The sequence below is a fragment of the Periplaneta americana genome, chromosome 12 (assembly GCF_040183065.1).
Source record: "Periplaneta americana isolate PAMFEO1 chromosome 12, P.americana_PAMFEO1_priV1, whole genome shotgun sequence".
NCBI classification, from domain to species: Eukaryota; Metazoa; Arthropoda; class Insecta; order Blattodea; family Blattidae; genus Periplaneta; species Periplaneta americana.
This window is the reverse complement of record NC_091128.1, coordinates 23,437,044-23,457,670: the sequence shown is the minus strand read 5'-3', so window position 1 is coordinate 23,457,670 and position 20,627 is coordinate 23,437,044. Positions and strand designations below refer to the sequence as shown.

The 20,627-nt window shown below is 35.7% G+C and overlaps 1 protein-coding gene across 1 annotated transcript in view; it reads right to left on the bottom strand.

The window, feature by feature from the left end:
* Positions 1–20,627, bottom strand: part of LOC138709948 (protein O-mannosyl-transferase TMTC1-like) — a 1,156,611-nt gene that overhangs the window by 765,867 nt on the left and 370,117 nt on the right. The window contains exon 4 of the mRNA XM_069840633.1: positions 9,862–10,005. Coding sequence (XP_069696734.1) covers positions 9,862–10,005 — 144 coding nt within the window. The remainder of the gene's footprint in view (positions 1–9,861; positions 10,006–20,627) is intronic.

The window sequence follows — 20,627 nt, the reverse complement described above, 5'->3', positions numbered from 1 at the left end:
CCTTCTTTCCCTCAATTTATATGAGTGGTCGTTCCTTGAAGAGTAATTTGGCGGCTGCAACCTATTTTTTATTTCTTTCCAGGCAGGCTCACCTCTGTATGTTTTGAACAGTGCGCATAATCGAATTCGCGTTCTCCTGTCCGTGAGTGTGTCCCATTTTAATGGTGAATTTTTCCGACAACACTTAAGAGCCCGTTTTTGAATCTTTTCCAGTGTCTTAATATGTTCTAATCTGTAAGGATCCCAACATGCAGCACCATATTCCATTACTGGACGTACTAGTGATTTATATGCAATCTCTTTGGATTTATCAGAACCTTTTCTTAGTACCCTCATCACAAAGTGTAACGCTCCCCATGCTTTTCCCGCTGTGTCTGTAACGTGTTCCCCCCAGCCGAGATCGCTGCTAAATATTATTCCGAGGTATTTACATTTGTTAACTTCCGGAATGGTTTCACCCCCTAACGTATACGATGCGACTATTTTATTTCTTTTCCTTGTAAAGCTGATGGCTTTGCTCTTTAGAGAATTTATTTTCATTTTGTTGGCTATTGCCCAATCATTTATTCTATTGAGGTCATTCTGGAGAAGAGTAGTATCTTCATGACTTTTTATTTCCCTGTATAACATACAATCATCCGCGAATAAGCGAACCCTAGACAAGATATTAACTGGCAGATCATTTACAAAAGCCAAGAATAGAAGAGGCCCCAAGACACTCCCCTGCGGGACCCCGGAAGTAATTTCAATTGGGTTCGATAATTCCTCCCCTACCCGTACTCTCTGAGTGCGACAAGTTAAAAATTCCTTGATCCACTGGAGCACTCTGAAGTCAATCCCCGTTGATTGTAGTTTAACCAACAATATATCGTGTGGGACTACATTGAATGTGCGTGAAAAGTCAATAATCACTGCATCTACTTGGCTATTGGAATCTATTCCGTCTTCTAAATCCTGACATACCGTTACTAATTGACTCTCACATGAATAGCCACATGAATAGAGTGTTAGTTGGGAGACCGGAGGGAAAAAGACCTTTAGGGAGGCCGAGACGTAGATGGGAGGATAATATTAAAATGGATTTGAGGGAGGTGGGATATGAAGATAGAGACTGGATTAATCTTGCACAGGATAGGGACCGATGGCGGGCTTATGTGAGGGCGGCAATGAACCCATTTGTAAGTAAGTATATATATATATATATATATATATATATATATATATATATATATATATATATATATATATATATATAGTCTTTCAGTCAATTCATATTCTCTTTGCAGCTATGAGTGCTGCCGTAGAAAAATGTATAACAGTAAGCGTTTTAATTATCGCTTGTGTTTATTTGACAAGGCAACAATGAGTGCCGGTCTAACGTTATTTTTAAAGGTTATTTTTCTTTCATTTTCATTGCGACGTAGCTGTAATAGCAGCAAGATGCCGAAATTTAGTGTTCCTTTAGGCAGTAAATTTCAAAGTTACGTTAATACTTTTGAATGCGACGTATTTTGTACTGACGGTTAAGCACTTAGGCCTACATGCAAAATATTGAGCAGTCAGTGAACTACGAAAAGAAATATTTCATAGCGCAACATATTAGTACAACCAAACACAAAATGCATTTTCCAAGGCCACTGGGAAGAAGATTCTTTGCTTCCAACAGTAATTGCAACATCGAGTCGAAAATCTCAAATTGCATTCGACTTACGTAAAACTTTTCTTGCTCCGAAATCCCTTTGTGGAAATTACAGAATCCTACATTAAGACAGTTTCTGGAGAAGTATATGAACGAATCTGTGCCTAGCGAGTCAAGTTTGCGAAAATGTTACTTAAGCGAATGTTACGATGATACAATGAAAATCATTAAAGATACAATTAAAAATAAGAAGATCTGGATTTCTATCAACAAGCCACCTGATCCTACGGGTCGTTTCATTGCCAATGTCATTGTTGGGCCATTAGATCCTTCAGAAGTTGAATCAATGAAACCATTACTGCTTACAACAGAGAGTCTGGAGAAAGTTAACAATTCAACTATCGCGCAGATATTCATAAATTCATTACAGTTACTGTGGCCTGAAGAAATTCAATACGACAACGTGTTGCTTTTCATCAGTTACACTGCACTATACATGAAAAAGGCTTTAAAATTGCTATTTCCAAACATGCTTCACGTGATCTGCGTAGCACACAGTTTCACAAAATGTCGGAAGAGATACGATGCTTGTTTCCGGATGTCGATCATTTGATTTCCAGTATTAAGAAGATCTTTCTGAATGCCCCATCAAGAATTCTGACATTTAAATCCATTGCACCAAATATGCCTCTGCCCCCCAAACCTATCATAACGAGATGGGGAACATGGGTCTCAGTGGCACTTTACTACACTTGAAATTTCCTGACTATAACTGAGGTGGTGATCGCTTTGGAGGATGAAGTATCTTCAATTGTAGCAGCCAAGAAACTTCTCAATTCTTCGGAAGTGAAAAATGATTTAACTTTCATTGCGGTCGTGTTTGGTTCCCTGCCACAAGTGATCTGTCAGCTTCAAGAAAGAGGGCAGCCTTTGACGAAGTCAGTTAAAATTGTGAATGATGCAGTGCAAAGAATGGACTGTGTACTGGGGAAACGGGGTTCATTAGTTAAGGAAAAGTGTAAAAATGTGATTTTGATAAACTTAGGAACATTTCAAAATTCTGCAAGGTGACAATTCCATTGCAGTTGAAATGGACCCTACAATGATGCTATGTTTTAGATTTGCTCCAATAACCACTGTCGAAGGTGAGAAGTCATTTTCTCATGTGAAATATGTGTTATCTGACAGGAGATTCAACATGAACTCAGAGAACTTAAAAAAGCATTTGGTTGTCGTGTGCAACGAATAAGGCATTGCAATACTTAGGCCTTTTGAAAACATTTTCATTTTTGTGTCAAGTACAACATCAGTATTTTGTTTAAAACTTTAAAGTTCTTTAAAATATGACGATCGAGTTATTGAATAGTGTAATCTAGTAAATAAATGGGTCTAGTGCAAGGTTTTTTAATTGCCTTTTATTGCGTGTTTTAGTTATTTATTATGCCTTTTTACCTGCCTGTTTTAATTATTCATAATGCCTAATCTTTCGGTCTCTGCTCTTAAGTAACACCAATAAGGCATCACTCATGAGACAACTACGCCAGGAGATAATGGGTAGGGTGGCCAGTTACATTATATTCCGAATAGTTAATAATGATATAAAAAGGTTACGTTTATGACAGTAGTAGTAGTAGTAGTAGTAGTAGTAGTAGTAGTAGTAGTAGCAGCAGCAGCAGCAGCATTTGTAAATATAACCAAATCAATGATTTAGGACATATTGTGAAATTACAGTAGGGCTAAGAATTAAACATATTGCTATCACAAATATAACGGGCATAGTTCAATGAAGGTCTTTCGAAAACAAATTACGGTACATTTTAACTCTGGAATTTATGTCTGCAAATGATATAGTTATTAATAAGTCTGTAACATGTATTTATATTATTCTTTTCTAATTGAAGAATGTATATTTTTATCATAGTGGATACTTTGCCATTAAGACCGAGGTAGAGGCTATGACTCTTCGATGAAACCAAGACGTCATTTCTGCCTGCTACTTTGACTGAAATGGCTCCACACAGAGATGCTGGAACGAAAGGAAGTGTAGTACAGGTTGTGATTCACCATGGTTTTTCAGCATTCGAGGCAGATAGGCCTCAGAAAGGACAGCTCGGAGATGGGTGCAAAATGATCAACGTTCATCATTTTTTGGTCGAAAAGGTGGGAGTGATAGAAGGAAAATTTCAACATCACAACAGGACACCAGGTTAGTGTCAGCGGTTGAAAGGAATCCCTTACATACCGCTGCTACTTTGAAGGGAGTTGTTAATTTCCCTGGCCACGACCAGATCGTGACAAATCGTTTAAGGGACGACAATTTGAGGTCTCGACGTGCCATTCCAGTCCACACATCTCAAATGATTCGGGACTAGTTTGCGAGGAGACAGGATATCGAACTGATAGGCTGGCCTCATCGCTCTCCGGACTTGGAAACTTTGGACAATATATGGCAGATGTAAAGAAGCATATATGGAAAAATTGGCCCAATCCCCCCCCAAGACGTCCTGATGATTTATGGAAACTCGTCCAGGATGCCTGAGATGCCGTGGCTGAGAACTGTCGCTATTTGAAAAGACTAGTCGATTTCATGTCCAATGTGTTCGAGATGGAAGGAAGATGGACTAAATATTCTAAAAATAAATATTATAAATAAATGTTCAAAACAAACCATTAACTTGCATCATGAACACCGAATGAAAAATGACGCGCCAACAGTGATCACAAAGGTTCGCACTATGAAAATCGAAGGCGAACTTCAGGGGAGTTATAAACCGTTCAGGACGTTCAGATTTGTATCCACTCCTAAAGAATGCATAGAGAATCATACTGGTATAACGTGGTGACGAGAACTGATGGAATATGATGGTATGCAACCGAATGCGAAACAGTCTGTCGTGCAGTTTATCGTGAAACTGGCTATCCTTAAAGGCGTAGCTGCAGATGGTTCGATAACATGTTTCTTTAGGCACGGAAAAAACTAACATCCAGAGGCTGAATATGTACAGTGGTTCCAGGTGGTATGAACTGCAATGTCACACACTTTTCAGGAGGGATAGTTTGCTCTAAAGGAATCTGAATTTTATATGCAGACCAGGAATCAAGCAAAAACCAGTTATTTTCACCAGCTATTGGCCAATAGCAGTGCTCATAGGATAGCTGTAGTTCTGCCAAGCTAATTTTTCCACTCTTGCTTGCTGTGACGTAAATATTCCCTACTGATCTTGCAAGATCACTGGCACGAGAAAGAATCGTAGGGGGCAAAACACATCCAACTTCTCTCAGCACAATAAATAACATCCCAGCCAATTTCCCATTTAGATTAAAAATTGGCATAATAATTTTATAAGAATGCGTCAGGGTATTTACGGTCGTTGATCTTGATACAACTCTCTTCGTACCTCTGATTTCCAGGGTTCCTTTCATATGCATTTCCTATTCATATCCCGATTTATCGGAGCTGAAAACAAATTCCTTACTGAAAGATGGCATAAGTTTGTGTATCTCATCTACAAATTTTCGGGCCGATTCCGCAGTTTCACGATAAACTCCACGACAGACTTTTTCGCACGCTGTTGCAAGTCAACACATTCCATCAGTTCTCTCACCTCATTATATATGCATTCTTTAAGAGTGGATACCTAGCTGAACTCCCTGAACGGTTTATAACTCCCCATAAGTTCGCCTTCGATCTTGATGGTGCGAAACTTTGTGATCACTGTGGCGTGTCATGTTTCATTAGGTGTTCATTGTGCAAGTTAATGGTTTGCTTTGAACATTTCTTCAATGTTGATGATGTCCATTTTGTGAAGTGTAATACATACATCCCATAGAGGGTTGGTCTCTGCACCTCCCGGACACTCATTTTCTGCCGCCCTCCTGATACACATGGTAGGTCATTAGTAGTTAATATTAATTTTCCTGTTATAATTGTTAACAAAATCTTTCGAATGAGCCTTACTAAAGATTGTACTTGCGACCTCGCACTCAAGGGGTTCCTTGTAATAAATACTGAAATAAAACTTATCTTTACAGGTTACGTGAAATATATTTCTCTTTTCGAGTTAGCTATGAGTTCGTGTAAGTTATTACATTTGTACAGTTATTATTATTAAATTACAACCAAATCTTTCGTAATTATAAGCAGGTGACAACCTTAAAGCATAGAATGATCTCTGAATCCTGAGTCATTATTTTGTATATAACAACTATACTATACGCTACAACACACTGATTTGACTTTACAAATAGGGCAAATAGATAATTGGGTTTGTGAGTAGTTAAGTGAATAGTACGTAGGTCATTCGGTCGATCGATCGTTTGATGATTATTCACAACATTTGTTTCAAAGGTAAAAATATGTCTCGCAGAAATTGGTAGTAAATCAATAAGTGAGACAAATGACAGAGAAGGTCAGAATTTGAAAAAAGCGAAGTAGAAGAAGATGAAATAGAACAAGGTGAACACTAAGACTGATAATATATATAAAAAGATTTGGAAAAGAGAAAATCTCTTCCTTTTTCTGTACAACACTAGGACAAAATCTCTTTAGCTCACGTGCATCTCTTCTTTAGATAGTTTTTCTTTTTGTTGTTCCCCTTCAATTCTTAGCAACTCTCTCGGATTTCATACGATCAATGTGGCCTTCTCATACTATTCATTTTCTAAGAATCTAGTCTTGCTATGAATTTTCTTGATATTTCCATTTTTTTATTTATATGGTCTATACCGTTTAATTTAATCTGGCATGCTTTCAGAACACTTCTTGGTACAATGTATTACAACCTATATACATAAAATTGTAGGTACTTGTTATTCAAGACGTTATTAAAACTGTCCCTAATATAATAGCCAACGTGTGTTTATATTATGACTCAGTTATGTCAAGTTTTCATCTCATTGAAAACTCGGATATTTGTTTAACGTTTTATTTTTGTGTGGATTTTATCAAATTGTGTAAATGTACAATGAATGGCTTTGTAATTGAATATCAGATTCTGCAGTCAATACGACATTAGATAACACAACCAACACGTCGTAGACATACAGGGCTTTCATTCCAAATCTTCTTAGTCTAAATAACTAATTATTTAAATTGAATTGAATTTAAACAAAAACACGTCATTTTAGATATTCAAGTGGAAGTCTGAAACTAGGTTTAATTGAATTTTAAATTTCACTCCCCACCCCCCAGTTAAACCCTTTAGAAATTTCAAATTATACCCCTCTATTTTTATACTTAAATATGAAAGAGCATTCAATTATCAAACCTCATTCATTTAATTCACATTGTAAAATGGTGTATATCCTTCAAGAGAGAACATAAATCATATTTATTTATGGAGCTTCAACAGCTGTGCTCGTAGAACTGCTAGAGCATTCAACGAGAGGCATCTTGAGAAGAACGTAAGTCACCGATATGTAATAGATCTAATATGGAAATTTGAAGAAACTGGTTCTGCGTGCAATAAGGCCAACCTAGAGAACTCAATGAAACTTCGCAGATTGAAATACTATGTCATTCCATTAATGAGCCCACCACCTCCATTCCAAAAGTAGCCGTTGTGACAAACATTTTGGTTGCTTCCTTACATAAAATGCTGAAAATGAACAAATTTTTCCTCTACAAAATACAAAGTCACCAACGGCTCAGAGAAAACGATTTTGATGGAAGAGTAGAATTTAGTGAACAGATGTCTCAGAGAATTAAAGATGATTCAAATTTGAAAAAAATATTTACTTTAATGTTGAAGGGACTTTTTTCTTGAATGAGTTTGTCAACAAACACAATAATTGTAGGTACTGGGACATTGAAAATCCTCATGTGTTTCGTGAAGATAATATCCAGTTTTCACAGGGATCAATTTGTGGGCTGGAATTTTTTGGGGATGATATTGTTGGAGAGATTTTCACTGAAGAAAACCATTATTATTATTAATTTATTATTATTATTATTATTATTATTATTATTATTATTATTATTATTATCATGGTCATCATCATAAACGTTGAGAAGTATGGTCATTTTAGCCTGCTCCTGTTGATCCCAAAATGTCCCTGAGCTTTCCAAAGTTATCTCGGTCTTCCGAGTTCTCTGGTCCTTGTAGTTGCTACGAAAAGTTAGTATGAGAGAAGGTGTGTGTTCGTTCTGTGGACGTGGCCGCTTCAGTTTTCTGTTGTAATAGGACAACCCAATAATTTTCATTCCTTTGCCTACTCAGCCAGATATATCGAGATAATCGTCGTAGAAGTTAAATATGTGCAGCTTCTAAGTTTTCTCTTGCATTTTCTGCTGAATACTCAGACTGCTGCCGCACTTAAGGCAAGATTTTGAAATGATGTTTTGTAAACGTGACGTTATATTTGTGTCCATTTGTTTTCAGAAGTGTCTTTTTATTACTCCATTTAATTGATTGTAATTATTAATTTTGGCATCAATATCGCTTCTGTGCTCTGAGATTAATTTATCAATGTAATGTAACGTAATTGAAGAACTTGGAGCAACATAGTGACAAGCCATATTCAGACTTTACAGGAAAGCAATTCTTAAATTTTAAAATTATAACAATTAATAAGCCTGATCTTTAAATTGAAGTTTGATATGACATGACCTATTAGACATTGTATAGTCTATCACAAATTTTGTTACAGAGAATTACTCAGTGTTGTAAAATATTCATACAGAAGTTAAGTTCAAATATGGCTTGTGGCTATGTTGCCTCAAGCCCTTCAATTGAACTATGATATTTTCTCCTTATGATTACTTCATCAATTCACATTTTTACTCTGTTTTAATCCAATAGCTTTACATTTTGTTAAGATTTCCATACCGTGATATTAGAAATTTTATTTCAATGGGACACTATTAATTGTAATTGAGTTTCTATTAAAAATAAAGCTTGGTCGTCAGTATACAATAAAACTTTAATGCACCAAGCGAGATGGCTCAGGCAGAATGCACTAGACTCGCATTCGGGAGATCCCGGGTTCAAACTCCGGGACCGTCCTATCTGACTAGATGTTTGGGCTTACTTCCTAGTCGCTAAGCCAAAATACCCGGAATTTCCTTATCACGAAATCCAAACATTCATTCGTAGTGTCGGCCTAGGTAGCGCAGTGGAGATAGCGCTGGCCGTCTGTGCTCAAGGTTGCAGGTCGATGGCATTTAATTGTCCTTAAAATGCGACGGGCTCATGTCAGTAGATTTACTGGCATGTAAAAGAACTCCTGCAGGACAAAATTCCGCCAAACGTGTGACGGTGATATAACCACGGCAGTTGCGAGCGTCGTTAAATAAACCATCCTTTTTATTTGCAGTTATAAAACAATAAAATCGAAATAGATAATGCCGAGAAAGGCTACTAACCAACTATGGCCATCTCTCAAGGAAAGAGTGAACTGAACTTCAAGGTTTCATGTACTACTCCAACAAATGACATGATATGACCATAGATATTAAACCGTTAATAAATAAATATACGTAAAATAACAATTGTAATATAATTTTTAATTGTGGTGCAGTTCGTATTGACTTCTTTAATTCAAGTATTATTCTGTTAATATTAATATTCAAAGGAATTGGAGATTGACCACAACCTTGTCTTACTCCTTTATTAGAAGACTTATTAAATGAGTCTGAAAATTTATTACTTGACATTTTATTGACATTCTGGAATACTAATTTTGGTATTGACAACATAAGGTGTTTAATAATTTTAAAGGAATATTTTATTCTAATATACTTTTTGACAGGTTATTTTTATTTATGCTCTCGTATGCTTTTTCGAAATGAATGAACATACATAAGTAGGGACATTTAAGATCACGTCTCTTTCCTGAGATTTGAGATAAAATTAGGAGATAATAATTATATTGATGAATTAAAGATAATATAAGAATATTAAAAGAAAATGAAGAGGAAGATGATTGCGAATATGAAGAAGACAAAACAAATTAAATGAGAGTGAGAACGGAAGGAAAAATAACAATAATAATAATAATAATAATAATAATAATAATAATAATAATAAAAAGGACTAATAACTAATAACTAAGAAGGACGGAACGAGCAGAACGACAATATTGAGAAGACCAAAAAAAGGATGAAAAAATGTGATTATGAAAACGACGATGGCGTGGTGATAATGACAAATAATTAAGTCATGATAACAGGGAGACGTAAGAGGAAGATTCAAGATTGTTATAGTACATCTGTGAACACTTACCTTTTAATGAAATGCCAGGATCTGTAGAGATCGTAGGCCAGATTGACCAACATGACGGTGATGCCCGTCTCCTTGGCCAACATGGATAGGCCGCCCAGCAGAGCACTCAGCCACACGGACAAAGAACCGGGCCCCCCGCTCTGTCTGTAAGTAGAAATGCCGGCACTGTATTTGGGATAGCAATGTATTCATGCTACAAGATTATAAGGCGTATGCAGAGTATATGGTAAAGTATTACCAAGCACTGCAAATAAAATATATTCTAATACTCCTGACAGTCAAGTAGCTCTGACCTCTCTTCAATATCCTGTGATGCGACGAGAACTCTTTATGTAGAGCAGGCATCGGCAAAAATATAATTATTATTACTAGCAATAGTGACGTGGCAGAGACAACAAAGCAGACTGTGCTTGCTTCACTCCCTCCCTTCCATCCAACTCCAAAATTTCAGTACACAAGCTTCTATTACTGGCGGATTATCTGCTAAGGTTTACATCATCTCTCAAAACCAACGACGTCTGTTCAGAGAAGTATGGGAAGGACAATATTTTTGTTGTGCACGTGGTGACAATCAATTTAAGATGCCACGTGTGTTTCAAAAGTTTACTAACAAGAATAAGTATTGCCCATAAAATCCCATAAGGGCAGGACATTCTGTAACGCCTGTAACAGGGCTGGCTTAAATTCTCTCCATTGTCGATCTCTGCAATCTTAGTAATGACGTCGATGTCACTATGAAACCCAATAAACTGAAGTTTGTCTAATGGACTAGTAATTCCTATTATTGCGAACAAAACATTCTAATAGGTAGGCCTATTTATAAATAAAAGTAAAGCGACTTTATGACACAATATGTCATATGTAAGGTTGGGATGAAGTAGCTATATCAGGATAGGCTGTATAGCTGTATAGGATAGGGTCTTTACTTGCTTCAGACTAAGTAAACACTACCCCCTTCCACTAGCTAACCTTTTACCTCCTGGAAAGAGCACTCCCCAACCCCTAGCTAAGACATCAGTGAATGGACAGTACACCCGATAGGAACTGAATATACTTCGTCTAGAGGACACGCGACAACTAGGTAATGTTTGTAAACCAAACGCACAGACCAAGAATGTCTATCCTGATACAGCTACTTTATCCGAACCTTAGTCATATATGATACAATGATTATCACGAAATTATAAGTAAAACTGAACACAATCAATCAAGACGAAAATGTACCGATACACAGTATAAAATAAGGTTCTTGACATTGCTTGTCCCGAAAACACTGTGTTGTTTGTATGGATTATTTAGTGCTATACAAACATCATAGGACTACCAAAAATATAAATATAAAGCAACTTGTGTCTGTAGTAACAAACGGGGCTAGAAATATGTCTAATTTAAGGAAAATTATTATTTAGTCGCTTCCAAGATAATAGAAAATGAATTCGCAGCACTTTTGTAAATCCTCTCTACACGGACATAAACTAAGATAAAATACAAATGCAAAAGGATGTACAAATTTACATGTATTTTCAAATGTTTGAGTTGTCATTAATTTAAAATTCTTTCTGTAAAACATATCCATGTCTTAGACCGTTTTCCAGCAATAGTATAGCAGTTACGTTTCATTCCACATACAGGCTACTTGCGAAGAACTTTTTTAACATGAGCTTGTAAAATGTAAACAAAACTCGCGAATAACAGACGAAACTTTATGAGTCATAAGTAAAAGTGGCAAATTTGATATAGTCCATTCTTACATTTTTGTGGCACAATGAAAATTGAAGTGAAATATAATTTGTACACCTACAAATCAGTAGCGCGTTCGTGAGATACGTGTGTTCAGGGTCCGTCCAACCTCACGAATCATTTTACGTCGTGTGTATTGCGGCTTGTATCCTGTGATGTCATCGTGAGTACAAATTTGCCGGCGGCTGAGTAGAACGTAGAGCCTTTCACCATAAATACTTACTTTCTTACTGGCTTTTAAGGAAGCCGGAGGTTCATTGCCCCCCTCACATAACCCCGCTATTGGTCCCTATCCTGAGCAAGATTAATTCAGTCTCTACCATCATATCCCACCTCCCTCAAATCCAATTTAATATTATCCTCCCATCTACGTCTCAGCCTCTCCAAAGGTCTTTTTCCCTCCCACCTATATGCATTTCTGGATTCGCCCATATGTGCTACATGCCCTGCCCATCTCAAACGTCTGGATTTAATATTCCTAATTATGGTAGGTGAAGAATATAATGCGTGCAGTTCTGTGTTGTGTAACTTTCTCCATTCTCCTGCAACTTCATCCCTCTTAGCCCCAAATATTTTCCTAAGCATCTTATTCTCAAACACCATTAACCGATGTTCCGCTCGCAAAGTGAGAGTCCAAGTTTCACAACCATAAAGAATAACCTGTAATATAACTGTTTTATAAATTCTAACTTTCAGATTTCACCATAAATACCAGCTGAATACAATTCCGTAATGGTGATGTGGGTGACGAAACATGAATTGATACAGGATGATTGATGGTAAAAAAAAACGACAACAATGACTACAGTCTCTGTTTGGCTTCTCAGCTCCATCAAGGAGAATGTTATAGGTTTACGAATAGGCAACACTCCAGTACTGAAGAACTGAACATCGCAAATAATAAAGCTACGTAATGAATTTAAAATTTGAAGATTTGGACAGCATTTAGACTGAATTCCTAAATAGAAAGAAATTGAGAAAACCGTTTTCATAATTTCAGATGAAGAGCACAATAAAAATTATCTTACTCTGCTAAGTCACTGTTCGTCAAATTTATGTTTAGGACAGATTTAATAATAAATAATGAAGTTCCTAATCAGAATGGGTGTCTTTAACTCCTGCATATCCACACATATTTCAAAGAAGCTCAAATTTCGCACAGTATTACTCTTATACAGAATGAACCCCAAATTACAAATAAAGTAATTAATTTATTAATGTCAGGTGGTTATTTTGTTTAGATTTTATTAATTTTACTGAGAAAATGGGTGTCTTTCTTAACTCATTTACATCCACACAATAATTTTCCAACAAACTCAAATTTGGTAGACTAGGCCCTATTACTTATGCCTATATAAGAGTCAACCGAACGTAATGGTCATTAATTTCTGGGGATTATTCTTTGAGATTTTTCAGACAAAAAGTTTAAAATAATTTTGCTCGTTTTTGTTTCTTTTTCGAGATCAAAATGTTTTATATGAAATGTTTAATTACGTGTTTTGGAAAAGTCATTGAGTTAATTCCCAATATGATCAATAAATTTAAGAGAGTACTGCAATATGGAAATGACTGAAATAATTTTAGTTTTGCCTCTAAGTACGCAGAAATTTGGTCCTAACAAATGTAACATTGTAAAATGCCTTTGCAGAATGAAAAATTATGTTGGTTCGGACAAAATTTGGACGGAATTACTTACGGATCACTTTGTATACTTAGTCACAATACGAAATTGTGAAGTATTTTCAGTAATAAACTTATTACGAGCGTATTAAAGGAATAGATTTAAGTGTGTTCACGATTAATGATATTTTGATCCCGCAGAATAATATGATTTTCAATAGTATGTTAAAATGCAATACGTATATTAATTTTCATAAGCAGAACACGAAAATATGAATCGTTTAAGAACCTAAAAACAAAATTCTTCATATTCTATAGGGTAAATTAGGGTCTGTTGGACAGTCGGGCATGTTGGACACTTTGTAATTTAACGTGTTACCTCGCCACTTGTGGGCACCACATTCTGCTAGAAGTCAATGACGGAAGTAGCCTCGAGTGGGGCTACTTCAGTCATTGACTTCTAGCAGAATGTGGTGCCCACAAGTGGCGAGGTAACACGTTAAAGCGCAAAGTGTCCAACATGCCCGACTGTCCAACGGACCCTAATTTACCCTATTATTGAAAATATTATAGGTGTATTTAAATTTCCATAACTAATTTAATAATTATTTACAAGTTATAAAAATATGTAAACAGCCACTTATAAACTCTAATTATTCATAGTATACAGTATAATATGTTTACAAACCAATCTACGTAGAATTTCTCCTTTACCTGAACTAATTCATAGTAGCAGTACTCATGAGGCGGTAACGAGTTCATGACTGAGAAGTGATAGAATAAATAATGGTAAAAAAGGGAGTGAGTCGAGTAACTTTCCCGTAACAGCCACAGCAAAAAAAAAAAAAAAAAAAAAAAAAAAAAAACCTGTTATTCCCAGAGATGTGAACCTTTCTCTCTTTGCACGGAACAATTTTTGTCTCGAAATTATTCAAATCAACTTTACTGGGAGTTATACCTGAAAGCTTGATTTACACAAAACACGTTACTGTTCGTTAAGAGAAAACCACAATTTAAGTCACACAGTTAGTGTGCGCTCAATGTTGGTTGCTTGACGGTTGTCAGCCCACTTTGAGGTCTGTGGATTTAGAGGGAAAAATTGGATCGGTGTCTGGTAGAGTTCCTGGGTAGCTCAGTTGCTACAGCGTTGATACGTTGAAGCAAAGGTCCTGGATTCGATGCCCGGAATTTTTTTTCTCGAAATCTTTGTCTCTTTCTTGGAACATTCGGTTTGCGGTGCGTCATACTAAAAATTACAAATCATAAGAAAGGTGGGGGGCAGTATACACAAAACTTTATAATGTCGTACGTGCGTAGACCTATTACATAAATTCTTACCATATATAAATTATTATTTTCTCTCTACTTGAAAAACGAAAACAGAACGAAATATACAATATCGATATAGGGTATTCGTTCATTTGTTATACAGAAAAATCATTACAAAAGTTTTATCATCAAGCAAATGTTTCAGTGTGCAATCCGCTACACCTTGTTCGTTCGTTTCTATTACTACAACCGTGTCATATTTCCATTAAAATTATTGGTTATTATTTTTATTTAATTAGTCACACTGGAATAGGAAGTCTGCATCTATTGTTGAGCTCTCTGCTCTATAGCACGAGTATATTTAATCACTTATAAATTGAATTTGAAAATTAATTACAATGCTAGTAGCTGAAACGTCTCTTCAAAATGGTACACATAACACATATGTCAATTAGCCAATATTGGCATCGGCTGTATGCACACAAGGGGATTTATTTCATGTAACTTAGTTCTCTCTGATACTAATGCAGCAAATTTTACACACAGGAACGCATATATATCTCCGGCACACGGTTAATAAAACTATTACCGGGGTTGCCAATTCGTCAGAAAGTTGCATCCAATCTTGTTACAAAATTAAGCGCATATCCGAAATAACCATTTATTACAACTATATTAATAACAAGTTTGCAAAGTAGCTCGGTTAGTACACGACGTGAACACAGACTGGAATGTCTGGAGTTCAATCCCGAGTGATGGTGGAATTTGTCTCATTGTCGAACTTCCAAAATGGTCTTAATTTTATTTAATTCATTTTACGACACTTTATCAATTGCAGTGATTATCTAGCGTCTGAATGAAATCAAAGTGATAATGCTAGCGAAATGAATCCAGAGTCCAGCGCTGTCAATGGATTGAGGTAAAACCCCGGAAGAAACCTCAATCAGGATATGAACTTCGGCTCCATCATTTCACAGTCAGACGTGCTAACCGGTGGGATCAAAAACAATCTCGGAGTGCATTCAGTTTCATGTTAAATTCAATATCAAGTCTCTCCCGACAGTAAAAAGACGGTCGGAGCGTGTTGCTGCCCACATCTCCTCATTCTAGTTTCGAAGTCAGGAAAGCCTGCAGCTCTACTTCAACACGACTTCATGGCATGCAAATGAGACATTATTTACGTAGGTAGCTACCATAGCAATACAAAGTCGCATTTCAGGCCATTATTATTATTATTATTATTATTATTATTATTATTATTATTATCATCATCATCATCATCATCATCATTATGTCAAATTCATTTTTTCGGATTTGCAGTGCGCTTCCTGCTCGAAGACAGTGGGGTCTAATCCTGATTCCAGAACAGAAGTCTGCCGGTCTGTCGAACATTTCCAAAATTACCACCGTCAAATTAGTGCAGTTGAACTGAATCAATTATTTTTCTGATCATAATTATTTTCTCATGTATTCAGATTAACTAGTAACTAGGATAACTTTGAATTATAGACTTTCACAACGTGTCTATTATTATTATTATTATTATTATTATTATTATTATTATTATTATTATTATTTAAAAAATCTGAAAATTTGAATATATAAAACAGTTATATTACCGGTTGTTCTGTATGGTTGTGAAACTTGGACTCTAACTTTGAGAGAGGAACCTAGGTTAAGGGTGTTTGAGAATAAGGTGCTTAGGAAAATATTTGGGGCTAAGAGGGATGAAGTTACAGGAGATTGGAGAAAGTTACACAACACAGAAGTGCACGCATTGTATTCTTCACCTGATACAATTAGGAACATTAAATCCAGACGTTTGAGATGGGCAGGGCATGTAGCACGTATGTGCGAATTCAGAAATGCATATAGAGTGTTAGTTGGGAGACCGGAGGGAAAAATACCTTTGGAGAGGCCGAGACGTGGATGGGAAGATAATATTAAAATGGATTTGAGGGAGATGGAATATGATGATAGAGAATGGATTAATCTTGCTCAGGATAGGGACCAATGGCGGGCTTATGTGAGGGCGGCAATGAACCTCCGGGTTCCTTAGAAGCCAGTAAGTAACTAAGTAAGTAAGTAAATACTACTACTGCTGCTACTGCTACTGCTCCTGCTGCTGCTGTTGCTGCTGCTGCTATAACCACCACAACCACCACTTCTATAAAAATTATTGCTTTTAGATAGGCTAAGTCTTAAAGTTAGAATAGATCGTATGTACAATTTACAAATGTACAGGGAACAAATGCATACGACTTACTACTGATAGTAGGCCTATTTCATGGGAGTCTACTCTATTAGTCTCCCTTACGGTGAGGGGCACAGGCTGGAGACATCCCTCAACCCGAAGTCCCACGAGCCCAGGAGACAGCCCACTGTAGGCTACATAGCACTGTTACCAGCAACTAATTAACGCATACCACGAGATCCAAGTTTTATAGCTGTTCAGAGGCAACCTTACATCGGAGAAAGCCCGAAATATGGGATAGAAGGAGACAATGATGATAAAAGGGAAGAAATGTAATAATGACGGCGAATCAGTCCGAGATCCAACTCCGAAAGTTACCCAGAAATTCTGCTTCAACTCGTTGAGAGAAAACGTCATGAAACCACAACCAGGTAACTTGTCCGAATCAGGATATAAACTTGGGCCCGCTCGTTGCATGGTCAGACATGCTAACAGTTACTCCACAGCGAGAGACAAAACGATGATCACTACGAATAGGCACTAAGACCTTGTAGATCTTTTGTTCTTACCCAATACCTATGCATGTTCCAAGTCCATAATGATTATTTCTATACCTATCTATAAGTAATAAAATATAAAATGAGAAATGATCTTCGACTTGCACCCTGTAACAAATTATCTATACCACTTTCTACGACTATGATACATTAAAAATTGAACTTGAAAAGCTTGTTTTAGAAAATAGTACCGACCATCGCATTAGTATCATGCTGATTGTTTTGTGAAATTACAGAAGTGTAATTGAACTTTTACCACGGTTCTAAGTTATTTATCATTTCAGCTAGCCAGAAACATCTGTTTTATGAACAACTTTAATATTATGTCTAGGATAAATAAACTTTGTATATTAATTTATTAATAATTTGCATGCATTATGCATTCCTTTTCTAAATTGATTAGGCTGCCCACTGCTTCTATTATGTGATGAAACTCTGCCTCGAATAAAATAATTGGATGACAGCTTGCCTAATCCATACCGGTTTTCAAGGAAAACTGAATAGAGAGGCTAATTTCCCAAGCAATGGAATTTTATACAAACATTCGATATGTATTTTTATTAAAATATTCACTTGAAATATTCGCTATATATATTTATGTATTAACATATGTTGTTAACCGTCATTAAAGATGAAATATAGATGGGTAGTTATGTTCCCTTCTTCAATATCTACGTAATAATAAATTTCTCTCTGTTTGACGGTACGTTATCTGATATAATTGTTGCATAAATTATTTAAAGCAAGAATTTTCAAACTGGATCTCTCTGTGAATAATGAGAATGTTTACATCTTGAAAGTGAGTTACTGACCCTTCGTCTTCGATGGATATCTGTCCTTATATGGTTCCCCTTCACAGAGAAGGGTAGCCCTACTGGTAGCTAGCTACTACCTTTATAAATGATAAATTCATCAATACCCAATAAACAAGGAATTATTACAGCAAATGTTGTCCTTTTCCTTGACAAATTGTGCAGTTAAAAAAAATAAAACTTTATGCTTTTAAATTTGATCTTGAAAACTAAACGTCCCAAATAATAAATTGTCATGATAAATTACAACGCATATTTTATTTCTGTCACTTTCACTTGGAATGTGTAAAAACACAACGATTGACACATTACAATTTTTATTAGTACAAAAAAACGAAAAACATCAATTGAATAACGTTATTAAATGTATCGTCCAGATGTATCGTTCGGTGAAAAGTATTCATATTTTCAATAATATTGGAAAATATATCGAAATATCGACAAGTATTAGACATCTCTATGAGAATTCACTCGCAAGTAGGAATGTATACAATATTACAGCATTTTGCATTTCAGGAAGCACATCTGTTTTCATTTTTACTGTGGCACTAGAAGGATGTGCGGTATTACACCTGTTGCAAAGTAATTAATTAACGACCAGAGTTATCTTCCATTTCGCCAAGATAAACAATGTTCCGCACAAGAATGATTGGTTTGTAAGTTAAATTATTATTATTATTATTATTATTATTATTATTATTATTATTATTATTATTATTTAGTTCATGTTAACTCTCTAGCATCTCACAGTGTTTTCTGGTTGAGTTCACAATGTGAATAATGCTACTTTGAAAAGTGTTCAGGTTTCTGCTCAGCAAAAGTCCTGATAGCGTATTGTATTTTTTTAAATACTTGTTAATTAATAATTGCACACTCGCAATCACACTTCTTACATTTATACAAATTTCCCGACTACTGTATAGAAACCCAGGGAAATTTTCTTCTTCAAGAAAAAATCTCCGAGATTCGAACTCGAAAATCGAACCAGGGACTTTCATATCTAGAAGTCAGCATGCTGACCACCAAACCACAGAGCATATAGATACAAATTATGTGACCCATTGCTGTCTGTTTCGACAATAGAATTCATGTTCTCTTGTATTCATTAAATGTTTCTATTAATGTTCTATGTAAGGTTTTTCTGGTCAAATCGATAGCTTAATATGCTTTATTACACAAAAATGGCTGATTAAAATATAAAAAGAATATACACCTACACCACTGCACATTTATGAAAGTTGTATTTTTTCTCGCAATCTGCATAACTCAAGAACTAGATTTTTTTTTTAATTGAATGAAATATGCCTAATAAACTTTTACCTAGCATTTTCAATAAAAATACAAATTTAAAAGTTACAAGCAATATTCTACACTTTTCGTTCACTCTGTATATTACGAAATAAACAACGCATAAGTCAGTATTAACAACTGAAGTGTATAGAAAATCGCCACACAATAGTTTAAAAGTCGCTAGGTAACTTAGTACCACTTAAAGAAATATTTATTTATCTACTTTCGTTCCAAAAGTAGGCCATTATTTCACATTTTTGTACAATTATTATCATGGAACAATGCAGCTGACGTCATGAATAACAAAGAATAAAATTGTACATTGATATAACAGATTTAATACGCATATTTGAATTTATAGATTTACTTTCTTCTAACTTCCGGGAAATATCGAACAACGTAAATAAAGTATTATATACAACTCGTGCAAAGTAGCTTCATTAACTCGTGGGCCATAGATCACTCCCTCCGGTCGTCATTTAACTTGATCCACTCGGTAATAAAGCTCCACGTTTGTACGTCGGTTCATAATATACTATTTTGTTGCTAGAAGATGCTGAAAAAGTTTCTAATAGACAATTTGAAGAAAATGTTTACGAAAAACACTGACTAAGGCCGTTTCTCGCATCCCAATTTTCATTGTTGACGATTCCACCAGTCTCTCCATGACGACTTCTCTCTCACATAGCTGGGATTATACCATACTTTTTATGTCTTCTTGATTCTGAAATATTATTCAACAACAAAGTCACAAAAATCCGATTTCCAGAGCGCTTAATCCTTGTTTCATTAAATTTGTACAGTCGTTTCCCAATCTTCTGTTCCATAAGTTCCTGCGCTTCTATTTTAGATGCATAGGTTCTCATTTCGGTCTTTTTCTAATACTTTTTGTTTTGAAATTATAGAATGCACACAATGGCGTGATGTTATCAAACTACAGGCAAATCATGGTCCTGTGAGTACTTTTCATGGACGGAGCCAGGAGAACTCTCGGGGCAAACATTGTGACGAGCGCGAAACTGTCCTTCATGTGACTATGGAGAGCTCAACATTTGATAAGGAATAAAATAGCTACTGCCATTGTATTGTATTGTTTTGTATTGTATTGTATTGTATTGTACTGCATTGTATTTATTAACATTCCATACTATTCGTGCATTGCTTCACAGCTAGAATATGGAACAAGTCAAAAAACTTAATACTACTATAAAGTCTCAATTTATAGTCACAGTCTATTTGAAATACATGCAGAAAAGGTTTACAATATAGTCTACTAGTACAACA